This window comes from Salmo salar, chromosome 13 (assembly GCF_965601325.2).
Source record: "Salmo salar chromosome 13, fSalSal1, whole genome shotgun sequence".
In the NCBI taxonomy this organism is placed as follows: domain Eukaryota; kingdom Metazoa; phylum Chordata; class Actinopteri; order Salmoniformes; family Salmonidae; genus Salmo; species Salmo salar.
This window is the reverse complement of record NC_138303.1, coordinates 112,773,682-112,791,531: the sequence shown is the minus strand read 5'-3', so window position 1 is coordinate 112,791,531 and position 17,850 is coordinate 112,773,682. Positions and strand designations below refer to the sequence as shown.

The 17,850-nt window shown below is 43.3% G+C and overlaps 1 protein-coding gene across 4 annotated transcripts in view; it reads left to right on the top strand.

Moving 5' to 3' along the window:
* LOC106594274 (polypyrimidine tract-binding protein 3) overlaps positions 1-17,850 on the top strand; it is a 189,298-nt gene that overhangs the window by 108,506 nt on the left and 62,942 nt on the right. For all 4 annotated transcript variants that reach the window (XM_082960603.1, XM_082960604.1, XM_082960606.1 and 1 more), the window contains exons 7-8: positions 10,290-10,464; positions 16,358-16,432. In XM_082960603.1, coding sequence (XP_082816729.1) covers positions 10,290-10,464; positions 16,358-16,432 — 250 coding nt within the window. The remainder of the gene's footprint in view (positions 1-10,289; positions 10,465-16,357; positions 16,433-17,850) is intronic.

Here is a 17,850-nt window from a genome sequence, read left to right as displayed (position 1 = left end):
TCCACATTGATCTGGTACTTCCTGTTTATAGCTCTACATTGATCTGGTACTGGTACTTCCTGTATATAGCTCCACATTGATCTGGTACTTCCTGTATATAGCTCCACATTGATCTGGTACTTCCTGTATATAGCTCCACATTGATCTGGTACTTCCTGTATATAGCTCCACATTGATCTGGTACTTCCTGTATATAGCTCCACATTGATCTGGTACTTCCTGTATATAGCTCCACATTGGTCTGGTACTCCCTGTATATAGCTCCACATTGGTCTGGTACTTCCTGTATATAGCTCCACATTGATCTGGTACTGGTACTTCCTGTATATAGCTCCACATTGATCTGGTACTCCCTGTATATAGCTCCACATTGATCTGGTACTCCCTGTATATAGCTCCACATTGATCTGGTACTGGAACTTCCTGTATATAGCTCCACATTGATCTGGTACTGGTACTTCCTGTATATAGCTCCACATTGATCTGGTACTTCCTGTATATAGCATCACATTGATCTGGTACTGGTACTACCTGTATATAGCTCCACATTGATCTGGTACTGGTACTCCCTGTATATAGCTCCACATTGATCTGGTACTGGTACTCCCTGTATATAGCTCCACATTGATCTGGTACTTCCTGTTTATAGCTCCACATTGATCTGGTACTGGTACTTCCTGTATATAGCTCCACATTGATCTGGTACTTCCTGTATATAGCTCCACATTGATCTGGTACTTCCTGTATATAGCTCCACATTGATCTGGTACTTCCTGTATATAGCTCCACATTGATCTGGTACTTCCTGTATATAGCTCCACATTGATCTGGTACTCCCTGTATATAGTTCCACATTGATCTGGTACTCCCTGTATATAGCTCCACATTGATCTGGTACTTCCTGTATATAGCTCCACATTGATCTGGTACTTCCTGTATATAGCTCCACATTGATCTGGTACTTCCTGTATATAGTTCCACATTGATCTGGTACTTCCTGTATATAGCTCCACATTGATCTGGTACTTCCTGTATATAGCTCCACATTGATCTGGTACTTCCTGTATATAGCTCCACATTGATCTGGTACTTCCTGTATATAGCTCCACATTGATCTGGTACTTCCTGTATATAGCTCCACATTGATCTGGTACTTCCTGTATATAGCTCCACATTGATCTGGTACTCCCTGTATATAGTTCCACATTGATCTGGTACTCCCTGTATATAGCTCCACATTGATCTGGTACTTCCTGTTTATAGTTCCACATTGATCTGGTACTTCCTGTATATAGCTCCACATTGATCTGGTACTTCCTGTATATAGCTCCACATTGATCTGGTACTTCCTGTATATAGCTCCACATTGATCTGGTACTTCCTGTATATAGCTCCACATTGATCTGGTACTCCCTGTATATAGTTCCACATTGATCTGGTACTCCCTGTATATAGCTCCACATTGATCTGGTACTCCCTGTATATAGCTCCACATTGATCTGGTACTTCCTGTATATAGCTCCACATTGATCTGGTACTTCCTGTATATAGCTCCACATTGATCTGGTACTACCTGTTTATAGCTCCACATTGATCTGGTACTTCCTGTATATAGCTCCACATTGATCTGGTACTGGTACTTCCTGTATATAGCTCCACATTGATCTGGTACTTCCTGTTTATAGTTCCACTTTGATCTGGTACTTCCTGTATATAGCTCCACATTGATCTGGTACTTCCTGTATATAGCTCCACATTGATCTGGTACTGGTACTTCCTGTCTATAGCTCCACATTGATCTGGTACTTCCTGTATATAGCTCCACATTGATCTGGTACTCCCTGTATATAGCTCCACATTGATCTGGTACTTCCTGTATATAGCTCCACATTGATCTGGTACTTCCTGTATATAGCTCCACATTGATCTGGTACTCCCTGTATATAGCTCCACATTGATCTGGTACTTCCTGTATATAGCTCCACATTGATCTGTTACTGGTACTTCCTGTATATAGCTCCACATTGATCTGGTACTTCCTGTATATAGCTCCACATTGATCTGGTACTTCCTGTATATAGCTCCACATTGATCTGGTACTCCCTGTATATAGCTCCACATTGATCTGGTACTTCCTGTATATAGCTCCACATTGATCTGGTACTGGTACTCCCTGTATATAGCTCCACATTGATCTGGTACTCCCTGTATATAGCTCCACATTGATCTGGTACTGGTACTTCCTGTATATAGCTCCACATTGATCTGGTACTGGTACTCCCTGTATATAGCTCCACATTGATCTGGTACTGGTACTCCCTGTATATAGCTCCACATTGATCTGGTACTGGTACTCCCTGTATATAGCTCCACATTGATCTGGTACTCCCTGTATATAGCTCCACATTGATCTGGTACTGGTACTCCCTGTATATAGCTCCTCATTGATCTGGTACTCCCTGTATATAGCTCCACATTGATCTGGTACTCCCTGTATATAGCTCCACATTGATCTGGTACTCCCTGTATATAGCTCCACATTGATCTGGTACTCCCTGTATATAGCTCCACATTGATCTGGTACTCCCTGTATATAGCTCCACATTGATCTGGTACTGGTACTTCCTGTATATAGCTCGACATTGATCTGGTACTTCCTGTATATAGCTCCACATTGATCTGGCACTGGTACTCCCTGTATATAGCTCCACATTGATCTGGTACTTCCTGTATATAGTTCCACATTGATCTGGTACTCCCTGTATATAGCTCCACATTGGTCTGGTACTTCCTGTATATAGCTCCACATTGATCTGGTACTGGTACTTCCTGTATATATCTCCACATTGATCTGGTACTGGTACTTCCTGTATATAGCTCCACATTGATCTGGTACTCCCTGTATATAACCCCACATTGATCTGGTACTCCCTGTATATAGCTCCTCGTTGATCTGGTACTTCCTGTATATAGTTCCACATTGATCTGGTACTCCCTGTATATAGCTCCACATTGGTCTGGTACTTCCTGTATATAGCTCCACATTGATCTGGTACTGGTACTTCCTGTATATAGCTCCACATTGATCTGGTACTCCCTGTATATAGCTCCACATTGATCTGGTACTCCCTGTATATAGCTCCACATTGATCTGGTACTGGAACTTCCTGTATATAGCTCCACATTGGTCTGGTACTCCCTGTATATAGCTCCACATTGATCTGGTACTTCCTGTATATAGCTCCACATTGATCTGGTACTGGTACTCCCTGTATATAGCTCCACATTGATCTGGTACTTCCTGTATATAGCTCCACATTGATCTGGTACTGGTACTTCCTGTATATAGCTCCACATTGATCTGGTACTTCCTGTATATAGCATCACATTGATCTGGTACTGGTACTTCCTGTATATAGCTCCACATTGATCTGGTACTGGTACTCCCTGTATATAGCTCCACATTGATCTGGTACTTCCTGTATATAGCTCCACATTGATCTGGTACTTCCTGTATATAGCTCCACATTGATCTGGTACTGGTACTCCCTGTATATAGCTCCACATTGATCTGGTACTTCCTGTTTATAGCTCTACATTGATCTGGTACTGGTACTTCCTGTATATAGCTCCACATTGATCTGGTACTTCCTGTATATAGCTCCACATTGATCTGGTACTTCCTGTATATAGCTCCACATTGATCTGGTACTTCCTGTATATAGCTCCACATTGATCTGGTACTTCCTGTATATAGCTCCACATTGATCTAGTACTTCCTGTATATAGCTCCACATTGATCTGGTACTCCCTGTATATAGTTCCACATTGATCTGGTACTCCCTGTATATAGCTCCACATTGATCTGGTACTTCCTGTTTATAGTTCCACTTTGATCTGGTACTTCCTGTATATAGCTCCACATTGATCTGGTACTTCCTGTATATAGCTCCACATTGATCTGGTACTTCCTGTATATAGTTCCACATTGATCTGGTACTTCCTGTATATAGCTCCACATTGATCTGGTACTTCCTGTATATAGCTCCACATTGATCTGGTACTTCCTGTATATAGCTCCACATTGATCTGGTACTTCCTGTATATAGCTCCACATTGATCTGGTACTTCCTGTATATAGCTCCACATTGATCTGGTACTCCCTGTATATAGTTCCACATTGATCTGGTACTCCCTGTATATAGCTCCACATTGATCTGGTACTTCCTGTTTATAGTTCCACATTGATCTGGTACTTCCTGTATATAGCTCCACATTGATCTGGTACTTCCTGTATATAGCTCCACATTGATCTGGTACTTCCTGTATATAGCTCCACATTGATCTGGTACTTCCTGTATATAGCTCCACATTGATCTGGTACTTCCTGTATATAGCTCCACATTGATCTGGTACTGGTACTTCCTGTATATAGCTCCACATTGATCTGGTACTTCCTGTATATAGCATCACATTGATCTGGTACTGGTACTTCCTGTATATAGCTCCACATTGATCTGGTACTGGTACTCCCTGTATATAGCTCCACATTGATCTGGTACTTCCTGTATATAGCTCCACATTGATCTGGTACTTCCTGTATATAGCTCCACATTGATCTGGTACTGGTACTCCCTGTATATAGCTCCACATTGATCTGGTACTTCCTGTTTATAGCTCTACATTGATCTGGTACTGGTACTTCCTGTATATAGCTCCACATTGATCTGGTACTTCCTGTATATAGCTCCACATTGATCTGGTACTTCCTGTATATAGCTCCACATTGATCTGGTACTTCCTGTATATAGCTCCACATTGATCTGGTACTTCCTGTATATAGCTCCACATTGATCTGGTACTTCCTGTATATAGCTCCACATTGGTCTGGTACTCCCTGTATATAGCTCCACATTGGTCTGGTACTTCCTGTATATAGCTCCACATTGATCTGGTACTGGTACTTCCTGTATATAGCTCCACATTGATCTGGTACTCCCTGTATATAGCTCCACATTGATCTGGTACTCCCTGTATATAGCTCCACATTGATCTGGTACTGGAACTTCCTGTATATAGCTCCACATTGATCTGGTACTGGTACTTCCTGTATATAGCTCCACATTGATCTGGTACTTCCTGTATATAGCATCACATTGATCTGGTACTGGTACTACCTGTATATAGCTCCACATTGATCTGGTACTGGTACTCCCTGTATATAGCTCCACATTGATCTGGTACTGGTACTCCCTGTATATAGCTCCACATTGATCTGGTACTTCCTGTTTATAGCTCCACATTGATCTGGTACTGGTACTTCCTGTATATAGCTCCACATTGATCTGGTACTTCCTGTATATAGCTCCACATTGATCTGGTACTTCCTGTATATAGCTCCACATTGATCTGGTACTTCCTGTATATAGCTCCACATTGATCTGGTACTTCCTGTATATAGCTCCACATTGATCTGGTACTCCCTGTATATAGTTCCACATTGATCTGGTACTCCCTGTATATAGCTCCACATTGATCTGGTACTTCCTGTATATAGCTCCACATTGATCTGGTACTTCCTGTATATAGCTCCACATTGATCTGGTACTTCCTGTATATAGTTCCACATTGATCTGGTACTTCCTGTATATAGCTCCACATTGATCTGGTACTTCCTGTATATAGCTCCACATTGATCTGGTACTTCCTGTATATAGCTCCACATTGATCTGGTACTTCCTGTATATAGCTCCACATTGATCTGGTACTTCCTGTATATAGCTCCACATTGATCTGGTACTTCCTGTATATAGCTCCACATTGATCTGGTACTCCCTGTATATAGTTCCACATTGATCTGGTACTCCCTGTATATAGCTCCACATTGATCTGGTACTTCCTGTTTATAGTTCCACATTGATCTGGTACTTCCTGTATATAGCTCCACATTGATCTGGTACTTCCTGTATATAGCTCCACATTGATCTGGTACTTCCTGTATATAGCTCCACATTGATCTGGTACTTCCTGTATATAGCTCCACATTGATCTGGTACTCCCTGTATATAGTTCCACATTGATCTGGTACTCCCTGTATATAGCTCCACATTGATCTGGTACTCCCTGTATATAGCTCCACATTGATCTGGTACTTCCTGTATATAGCTCCACATTGATCTGGTACTTCCTGTATATAGCTCCACATTGATCTGGTACTACCTGTTTATAGCTCCACATTGATCTGGTACTTCCTGTATATAGCTCCACATTGATCTGGTACTGGTACTTCCTGTATATAGCTCCACATTGATCTGGTACTTCCTGTTTATAGTTCCACTTTGATCTGGTACTTCCTGTATATAGCTCCACATTGATCTGGTACTTCCTGTATATAGCTCCACATTGATCTGGTACTGGTACTTCCTGTCTATAGCTCCACATTGATCTGGTACTTCCTGTATATAGCTCCACATTGATCTGGTACTCCCTGTATATAGCTCCACATTGATCTGGTACTTCCTGTATATAGCTCCACATTGATCTGGTACTTCCTGTATATAGCTCCACATTGATCTGGTACTCCCTGTATATAGCTCCACATTGATCTGGTACTTCCTGTATATAGCTCCACATTGATCTGTTACTGGTACTTCCTGTATATAGCTCCACATTGATCTGGTACTTCCTGTATATAGCTCCACATTGATCTGGTACTTCCTGTATATAGCTCCACATTGATCTGGTACTCCCTGTATATAGCTCCACATTGATCTGGTACTTCCTGTATATAGCTCCACATTGATCTGGTACTGGTACTCCCTGTATATAGCTCCACATTGATCTGGTACTCCCTGTATATAGCTCCACATTGATCTGGTACTGGTACTTCCTGTATATAGCTCCACATTGATCTGGTACTGGTACTCCCTGTATATAGCTCCACATTGATCTGGTACTGGTACTCCCTGTATATAGCTCCACATTGATCTGGTACTGGTACTCCCTGTATATAGCTCCACATTGATCTGGTACTCCCTGTATATAGCTCCACATTGATCTGGTACTGGTACTCCCTGTATATAGCTCCTCATTGATCTGGTACTCCCTGTATATAGCTCCACATTGATCTGGTACTCCCTGTATATAGCTCCACATTGATCTGGTACTCCCTGTATATAGCTCCACATTGATCTGGTACTCCCTGTATATAGCTCCACATTGATCTGGTACTCCCTGTATATAGCTCCACATTGATCTGGTACTGGTACTTCCTGTATATAGCTCGACATTGATCTGGTACTTCCTGTATATAGCTCCACATTGATCTGGCACTGGTACTCCCTGTATATAGCTCCACATTGATCTGGTACTTCCTGTATATAGTTCCACATTGATCTGGTACTCCCTGTATATAGCTCCACATTGGTCTGGTACTTCCTGTATATAGCTCCACATTGATCTGGTACTGGTACTTCCTGTATATATCTCCACATTGATCTGGTACTGGTACTTCCTGTATATAGCTCCACATTGATCTGGTACTCCCTGTATATAACCCCACATTGATCTGGTACTCCCTGTATATAGCTCCTCGTTGATCTGGTACTTCCTGTATATAGTTCCACATTGATCTGGTACTCCCTGTATATAGCTCCACATTGGTCTGGTACTTCCTGTATATAGCTCCACATTGATCTGGTACTGGTACTTCCTGTATATAGCTCCACATTGATCTGGTACTCCCTGTATATAGCTCCACATTGATCTGGTACTCCCTGTATATAGCTCCACATTGATCTGGTACTGGAACTTCCTGTATATAGCTCCACATTGGTCTGGTACTCCCTGTATATAGCTCCACATTGATCTGGTACTTCCTGTATATAGCTCCACATTGATCTGGTACTGGTACTCCCTGTATATAGCTCCACATTGATCTGGTACTTCCTGTATATAGCTCCACATTGATCTGGTACTGGTACTTCCTGTATATAGCTCCACATTGATCTGGTACTTCCTGTATATAGCATCACATTGATCTGGTACTGGTACTTCCTGTATATAGCTCCACATTGATCTGGTACTGGTACTCCCTGTATATAGCTCCACATTGATCTGGTACTTCCTGTATATAGCTCCACATTGATCTGGTACTTCCTGTATATAGCTCCACATTGATCTGGTACTGGTACTCCCTGTATATAGCTCCACATTGATCTGGTACTTCCTGTTTATAGCTCTACATTGATCTGGTACTGGTACTTCCTGTATATAGCTCCACATTGATCTGGTACTTCCTGTATATAGCTCCACATTGATCTGGTACTTCCTGTATATAGCTCCACATTGATCTGGTACTTCCTGTATATAGCTCCACATTGATCTGGTACTTCCTGTATATAGCTCCACATTGATCTAGTACTTCCTGTATATAGCTCCACATTGATCTGGTACTCCCTGTATATAGTTCCACATTGATCTGGTACTCCCTGTATATAGCTCCACATTGATCTGGTACTTCCTGTTTATAGTTCCACTTTGATCTGGTACTTCCTGTATATAGCTCCACATTGATCTGGTACTTCCTGTATATAGCTCCACATTGATCTGGTACTTCCTGTATATAGTTCCACATTGATCTGGTACTTCCTGTATATAGCTCCACATTGATCTGGTACTTCCTGTATATAGCTCCACATTGATCTGGTACTTCCTGTATATAGCTCCACATTGATCTGGTACTTCCTGTATATAGCTCCACATTGATCTGGTACTTCCTGTATATAGCTCCACATTGATCTGGTACTCCCTGTATATAGTTCCACATTGATCTGGTACTCCCTGTATATAGCTCCACATTGATCTGGTACTTCCTGTTTATAGTTCCACATTGATCTGGTACTTCCTGTATATAGCTCCACATTGATCTGGTACTTCCTGTATATAGCTCCACATTGATCTGGTACTTCCTGTATATAGCTCCACATTGATCTGGTACTTCCTGTATATAGCTCCACATTGATCTGGTACTTCCTGTATATAGCTCCACATTGATCTGGTACTTCCTGTATATAGCTCCACATTGATCTGGTACTTCCTGTATATAGCTCCACATTGATCTGGTACTTCCTGTATATAGTTCCACATTGATCTGGTACTTCCTGTATATAGCTCCACATTGATCTGGTACTCCCTGTATATAGTTCCACATTGATCTGGTACTCCCTGTATATAGCTCCACATTGATCTGGTACTTCCTGTTTATAGTTCCACATTGATCTGGTACTTCCTGTATATAGCTCCACATTGATCTGGTACTTCCTGTATATAGCTCCACATTGATCTGGTACTTCCTGTATATAGCTCCACATTGATCTGGTACTTCCTGTATATAGCTCCACATTGATCTGGTACTTCCTGTATATAGTTCCACATTGATCTGGTACTTCCTGTATATAGTTCCACATTGATCTGGTACTTCCTGTATATAGCTCCACATTGATCTGGTACTTCCTGTATATAGCTCCACATTGATCTGGTACTTCCTGTATATAGCTCCACATTGATCTGGTACTCCCTGTATATAGCTCCACATTGATCTGGTACTTCCTGTATATAGCTCCACATTGATCTGGTACTTCCTGTATATAGATCCACATTGATCTGGTACTTCCTGTATATAGCTCTGTTCTTGTGTATTCTATTTCATTCCTCGTGTTACTATTTTATTCGTATTATTATTCGTAAACGGCTTCGTTGGAAAGGCTCGTAATCAAGCATTTGACGGTAAAGTCTACACCAGTTGTATTCAGCGCATGTGACACATATAATATAATATCATAAAATGTGATTTGATTTGGTTAAAAGTTGTGCACTTTGTAGGGAATGGGGTTGCCATTTGTTAATCAAACCCTGTCACTTTAAATCAGTAACCTAACTCTAACTGCTGTTCTACGGAGGAGCTTGTTGTTCTATATTCTCTGAGTGGTACAGTAACTGTAGTGACACATATTCTGTCATTACTGTAAAACACTGTGGTTTTCTGATGATGGGAGTAGTTTTTCCCTCTGCACTAGACTGTAATGATGCACTTCATTCTTCGCTAGGACCCTGTGTGAAGACATGCTATTGGTTGGTCACTCAGAGAGATACTTTCTCTCTCTCTAGACTTTGGATGGCCAGAACAAATGTACTCTTTTTTATATATAATGAATGTCTGTCCAATCTATTTGTTGATCTAACTCTCTCTCTCTTTCTCTCTCTCTCTCTCTTTTTCTCTCTCTATCTAGACTTTGGATGGCCAGAACATCTATAACGCGTGCTGCACTCTGCGTGTGGAGTTCTCCAAGCTGACCAGCCTGAATGTGAAGTACAACAACGACAAAAGCCGAGATTTCACCCGCCTGGATCTTCCCTCTGGAGATGGACAACCTACCATGGACCCTGCTTTGACTGCCGCCTTCGGTGAGACCAACGATGCTTATTACTTAGACCAGGAACAGTTAGCATTTCAACACTTAGCATTTCAACAGTTAGCATTTCAACAGTTAGCATTTCAACACTTAGCATTTCAACACTTAGCATTTCCACACTTAGCATTTCAACAGTTAGCATTTCAACAGTTAGCATTTCAACACTTAGCATTTCAACACTTAGCATTTCAACACTTAGCATTTCAACAGTTAGCATTTCAACAGTTAGCATTTCAACAGTTAGCATTTCCACACTTAGCATATCCGATAGGAAAACACATCACAGTTAGCCACAATGCAAACAGTCCCCTCCACATCCTGTCTGCCCCCTCCACTTCCTGTCATATTCTCCACTTCCTGTCTGAACCCGCCACTTCCTGTCTGCCCCCTCCACTTCCTGTCTGTCCCCTCCACGTCCTGTCTGTTCCCTCCACTTCCCGTCTGTCCCCTACAATAAATTCATAGAAGTAGAAGAAGAAATGGACTACTTTAAAATGGAGAAAGCCCTCAATGGATCTGACCATGCGGTCACAGAAACCAATATGACAAATATGCAACGAAGAGCCCTCTACCAACCTCTATGGTCTGTCCCTTCCACTTTCTGCCTGTTTCTTACCTCTGGCTCATTCACAACCCACCCAATATGTGGTCATCAACATACAAACCGCTCTAATCTGAACGTTACTTGTACCACTGTGATGTCAGTGAATGAATGATGGTTTGAAAACACAGGTTGTGTTTATTTATTTATTTTTTTAAATCAATTTGTGTTGACTAATTCGGATAAGCATGTCCCTTAGGTAATGTAGTGAGGTAAAATGTATCATATATGATATTATATATACCTCACATGCGACCCCCGTGTTAGCCTATTAAAATGTTTATCTGACTTCATTTAACATTATCGTAAAACCACGTGCAATCAATTATTATGCGTTTAGCTGACTAAGAAGGGTCATTGAAAGCGAATATCAAATAACTTATTATTTAATAACTGTGTAAAATAAATGATAACATTACAAATCAAATCAAATGTTATTTGTCACGTACACATGTTGAGCAGCTGTTATTGCGGATGTAGTGAAATGCTTGTGTTTCTAGTTCCGACAGTGCAGTAAATATCTAACAAGTAATATCTAACAATTTCACAACAATACACACAGTACACACAAATCTAAAGTAAAGGAATGGAATTAAGAATATATAAATATATGCGCGAGCAATGTCGGAGCGGCATAGGCTGAGATACAATAGAATAGTATAAAATACAGTATGAGTAATGCAAAATATGTAAACATTATGAACCTCTACAGGATCGGCATGAGGTCGTAAGTATCAAGAACATTTCCCCAGGATATAGACATATCTGATATGGGCAGAAAGCTTCAATTCTTGTTAATCTAACTGCACCGCCCAATTTACAGTAGCTATTACAGTGAAAGAATACCATGCTGTTGTTTGAGGAGAGTGCACAGTTATGAAGTTGAAAATGTATTAATAAACCAAATAGGCACGGGGTGGCAGGTAGCCTAGTGGTTAGAGCATTGGGACAGTAACTGAAAGGTTGCTAGATCAAATCCCCGAGCTGACGAGGTACAAATCTGTTGTTCTGCCCCTGAACAAGGCAGTTAACCCACTGTTCCTAGGCCGTCATTGTAAATAAGAATTTGTTCTTAACTGACTTGCCTAGTTAAATAAATAAAATAAAAGGCACATTTGAGCTGTCTTGATACAACATTTTGATCAGAAATGAATCAGTCTAAAACTTTGCACATACACTGCTGCCATCTAGTGACTAAATTGCACCTAACCTGGAAAAGTACATTATGGCCTTTCTCTTGCATTTCAAAGACGATGGGGGGGGGGGGGGGGGGTAGAATGGTATTATCTTTTACCAGATCTAATGTGTTATATACTCCTACATAGAAGTATAGGCGTTGTTGCACCTTCTTCACCACGCTGTCTGTGTGGGTGGAACCATTTCAGATCGTCAGTGATGTGTACGCCGAGGAACTTGAAGCTTTCCACCTTCTCCACTGCTGTCCCGTCAATGTGGATAGGGGCGTGTGCACCCTCTGCTCTTTCCTGAAGTCCACGATCAGCTCCTTTGTTTTGTTGACATTGGATGAGAGGTTATTTTCCTGGCACCGCTCTCCCAGGGCCCTCACCTCCTCCCTGTAGGCCGTCTCGTCGCTGTTGGTAAACTGCTGTTGTGTCGACTGCAAACTTGATGATTGGCCACACAGTCATGGGTGAACAGGGAGTACAGGAAGGAGCACGCACCCTTTTGAGGCCCCCGTGTTCAGGATCAGCGAAGTGGAGGTGTTGTTTCCTACCTTCACCACCTGGGGGCGGCCTGTCAGGAAGTCCAGGACCCAGTTGCACAGGGTGGGGTTCAGACCCAGGGCCTCAAGCTTAATGATGAGCTTGGGAGGGTACTATGGTGTAGAATACTGAACTATAGTCAATGAACAGCATTCTTACATAGGTATTCCTCTTGTCCAGATGGGTTAGGGCAGTGTGCATTGCGACGGTGATTGCATCGTCTGTGGATCTATTTGGACGGTAAGCAAATTGAAGTGGGTCTAGGGTGTCAGGTAAGGTAGAGGTGATATGATCCTTGACTAGTCTCTCAAAGCACTTCATGATGACAGAAGTGAGTGCTATGGGGCGATAGTCTTTTAGTTCAGTTACCTTTGCTTTCTTGGGTACAGGAACAATGGTGGACATATTGAACAGGTGGGGACAGCAGACTGGGATAGGGAGAGATTGAATATGTCCGTAAACACCCCAGCCAGCTGGTCTGCGCATGCTCTGAGGACGCGGCTAGGGAGCCTTGCGAGGGTTAACACGCTTAAATGCCTTAGTTACGTCGGCCACGGAGAAGGAGAGCCCACAGTCCTTGGTAGAGGGCCGCGTCGGTAGCACTGTGTTATCCTCAAAGCGGGGGAAGAAGGTGTTTAGCTTGTCTGGAAGCAAGACGTCGGTGTCCACGACGTGGCTGGTTTTCCCTTTGTAGTCCGTGATTTTCTGTAGACCCTGCCTCATACAGTACGTCTCGTGTCTGAGCCGTTGAACTGCGACTCCACTTTGTCTCTGTACTGATGTTTTGCCTGTTTGATTGCCTTACGGCGGGAATAACTACTCTGTTTGTATTCGGCTATATTCCCAGTCGCCTTGCCATGGTTAAATGTGGTAGTTCGTGCTTTCAGTTTTGCGGGGATGCTGCAATCTATCCACGGTTTCTGGTTAGGGTAGGTTTTAATAGTCACAGTGGGAACAACATCTCCTATCCACTTCCTGATTAACTCAGTCACCGTATCTGTGGATTCGTCAATGTTATTATCGGAAGCTATCCGGAACATATCCCAGTCCGCGTGATCAAAACAAACTTGAAGTGTGGATTCCGATTGGTCAGACCAGCGTTGAATAGACCTTAACACGGGTACTTCCTGTTTGAGTTTCAGCCTATAGGAAGGGAGGAGCAAAATGGAGTCCTGATCTGATTTGCCGAAGGGAGGGCAGGGGAGGGCCTTGTAGTCATCCCGGAAGTTGGAGTAGCAGTGGTCGAGTGTTTTAGCAGGGCGAGGACTACAGTCAATGTGTTGATAGAACTTCGGTAGCCTTTTCCTCAAATTTGCTTTGTTAAAATCCCCAGCTACAATAAATGCAGCCTCAGGATATGTGGTTTCCAGTTTGCATAAAGTCCAGTGAAGTTCTTTGAGGGCCTTCCCTGTGGCTCAGTTGGTAGAGCATGGTGTTTGCAACGCCAGCATGGTGTGTGCAACGCCAGGGTTGTGGGTTTGATTCCCACGGGGGGCCTGTACAAACCAAAAAAAATGCATGAAATGAAATGTATGCATTCACTACTGTAAGTCACTCTGGATAAGAGCGTCTGCTAAATGACTAAAATGTAAATGTGTCAGCTTGAGGGGGAATATACGCAGCAGTGACTATAACCAAAGAGAATTCTCTTGGGAGGTAATACGGTCGGCATTTGATTGGGAGGTATTCTAGGTCGGGTGAACAAAATGACTTGAGTTCCTGTATGTTATCACAATCACAACATGAGTAGTTAATCATGAAACATACACCTCCACACTACTTCTTCTGGAGAGATATTTATTCCTGTCTGCGCAATGAACTGAGAACCCAACTGGCTGTACGGACTCAGACAGTATATCCCGAGAGAGCCATGTTTCCGTGAAACAGAGTATGTTACAATCCCTGATGTCTCTCTGGAAGGAAATCCTCGCTCTGAACTCCTCAATTTTATTTGTCCAGAGACTGAACATTAGCGAGTAATATACTCGGAAGCGGTGGGCGGTGTGCATGCCTCATGACTCGGACTAGAAGTCCAGTCTGAATTTCTGTGCTAATAATGTAACAGTTATCGCCTAGGAGCTAGAAACACGCCTGCTCTATCTGTCGGCGCCATCTTAGTGATTTTCCCATATCCGTTCCCATACTCGTTTTGTCTGACTACTTGTCACACCCATAAACAGCTCTAGCAGTAGTCAATTTGCTTATGCTGAAAAGCCTTGTTAGTGCATAACGTCAAATTAACTTTTGAATTTTCTGTCTTTTTCGGCTCCAGACAAAAGCTAATATTTCATTTTAAACCTATTTTTTTTTGTGAATAGGCTTTGGTTAAAAGTACACTAAATAGCAAATAGAGCACAGGTTGGCTCTCTGCTGTCACGAAACTGGTTGGTTCTGTAGTGTAACAAAAGAAGAGACTGGTTGCGTCCCAAATTGCACCTTATGCTCAATATAGTGCACTATTTAGGGAATAGGGTCCCATTTGGGAGGCACAGAACTCTCCTGTCTGAGAGGAAGGAATGCTTGTAGAGATTGAGTTTGCGAACATTCTTCTTCTTTAATGAACTGTAAACCTTCCAACATTTAATTTCCTGTGTTGGCAGCCCCAACAACATAACAACCCGCACAATGAGGAAATTGAAAAGCAGTGTCCCCTTTTGGGATTGCTTTGTGAGCAACGTGTACCATATGGAATAGCCTACTGTTTGAAAGGGCCTTGAATTTGAAAATTGGACAAGGGTCCAATTCACACACTTATCAAGATAACATCCTCGGTTATCCCTACTGCCTCTGATCTAGCGGACTCACTAAACACACGTGCCATTTGTAAATTATGTCTAAGTGTTGGAGTGTGCCCCTGGATATCTGTAAATGATGTCTGAGTGTTGGAGTGTGCCCCTGGCTGTCTGTAAATGATGTCTGAGTGTTGGAGTGTACCCCTGGCTATCTGTAAATGATGTCTGAGTGTTGGAGTGTGCCCCTGGCTGTCTGTAAATGATGTCTGAGTGTTGGAGTGTACCCCTGGCTATCTGTAAATGATGTCTGAGTGTTGGAGTGTGCCCCTGGCTATCTGTAAATGATGTCTGAGTGTTGGAGTGTGCCCCTGGCTATCTGTAAATTATGTCTGAGTGTTGGAGTGTGTCCCTGGCTATCTGTAAATGATGTCTGAGTGTTGGAGCGTGCCCCTGGCTATCTGTAAATGATGTCTGAGTGTTGGAGCGTGCCCCTGGTTATCTGTAAATTGGTGCCGTCTGGTTTGCTTAACATAAGGAATTTGAAATTATTTATACTTCGACTTTTACTTTTGATACTTAAGTATATTTAAAACCGAATACTTTTAGACTTTTACTCAAGTAGTATTTTACTGGGTGACTTTCACTTTTGCTTGAGTCATTTTCTATTAAGATATCTTTACTTTTACTCAAGTATGACAATTGTTTACTTTTCCCACCAATGCTGCTTTGTCTGGCCTTTGGGATCTTGGGAAAGTTAAGCACTTTGTAACAGCTGCTGATGTAAAAAGGGCTTTATATTTTATACATTTGATTGATTTGTGTTTCCAGGTGCTCCAGGTATCATCTCATCGCCTTACGCTGGAGCAGCAGGTTTTGGCCCCGCTATCGGGTTCCCCCAAGCAGGTAGGTACACCCCACTATCACCCTCCTCCAGCCCGATACCCCCTATATAGGTAGGTACCACCCCACTATCACCCTCCTCTAGCCCCATACCCCCTATATAGGTAGGTACCACCCTCCTCCAGCCCCATACCCCCTATATAGGTAGGTATCACCCTCCTCCAGCCCCATACCCCCTATATAGGTAGGTACCACCCTCCTCTAGCCCCATACCCCCTATATAGGTAGGTACCACCCTCCTCCAGCCCCATACCCCCTATATAGGTAGGTACCACCCTCCTCTAGCCCCATACCCCCTATATAGGTAGGTACCACCCTCCTCTAGCCCCATACCCCCTATATAGGTAGGTATCACCCTCCTCTAGCCCCATACCCCCTATATAGGTAGGTACCACCCTCCTCTAGCCCCATACCCCCTATATAGGTAGGTACCACCCTCCTCTAGCCCCATACCCCCTATATAGGTAGGTATCACCCTCCTCCAGCCCCATACCCCCTATATAGGTAGGTACCACCCTCCTCCAGCCCCATACCCCCTATATAGGTAGGTACCACCCTCCTCTAGCCCCATACCCCCTATATAGGTAGGTACCACCCTCCTCCAGCCCCATACCCCCTATATAGGTAGGTATCACCCTCCTCTAGCCCCATACCCCCTATATAGGTAGGTACCACCCTCCTCTAGCCCCATACCCCCTATATAGGTAGGTACCACCCTCCTCTAGCCCCATACCCCCTATATAGGTAGGTACCACCCTCCTCTAGCCCCATACCCCCTATATAGGTAGGTACCACCCTCCTCTAGCCCCATACCCCCTATATAGGTAGGTACCACCCTCCTCTAGCCCCATACCCCCTATATAGGTAGGTACCACCCTCCTCTAGCCCCATACCCCCTATATAGGTAGGTATCACCCTCCTCTAGCCCCATACCCCCTATATAGGTAGGTATCACCCTCCTCTAGCCCCATACCCCCTATATAGGTAGGTACCACCCTCCTCTAGCCCCATACCCCCTATATAGGTAGGTATCACCCTCCTCTAGCCCCATACCCCCTATATAGGTAGGTATCACCCTCCTCTAGCCCCATATCCCCTATATAGGTAGGTACCACCCTCCTCTAGCCCCATACCCCCTATATAGGTAGGTATCACCCTCCTCTAGCCCCATACCCCCTATATAGGTAGGTACCACCCTCCTCCAGCCCCATACCCCCTATATAGGTAGGTACCACCCTCCTCTAGCCCCATACCCCCTATATAGGTAGGTACCACCCTCCTCCAGCCCCATACCCCCTATATAGGTAGGTACCACCCTCCTCTAGCCCCATACCCCCTATATAGGTAGGTATCACCCTCCTCTAGCCCCATACCCCCTATATAGGTAGGTACCACCCTCCTCTAGCCCCATACCCCCTATA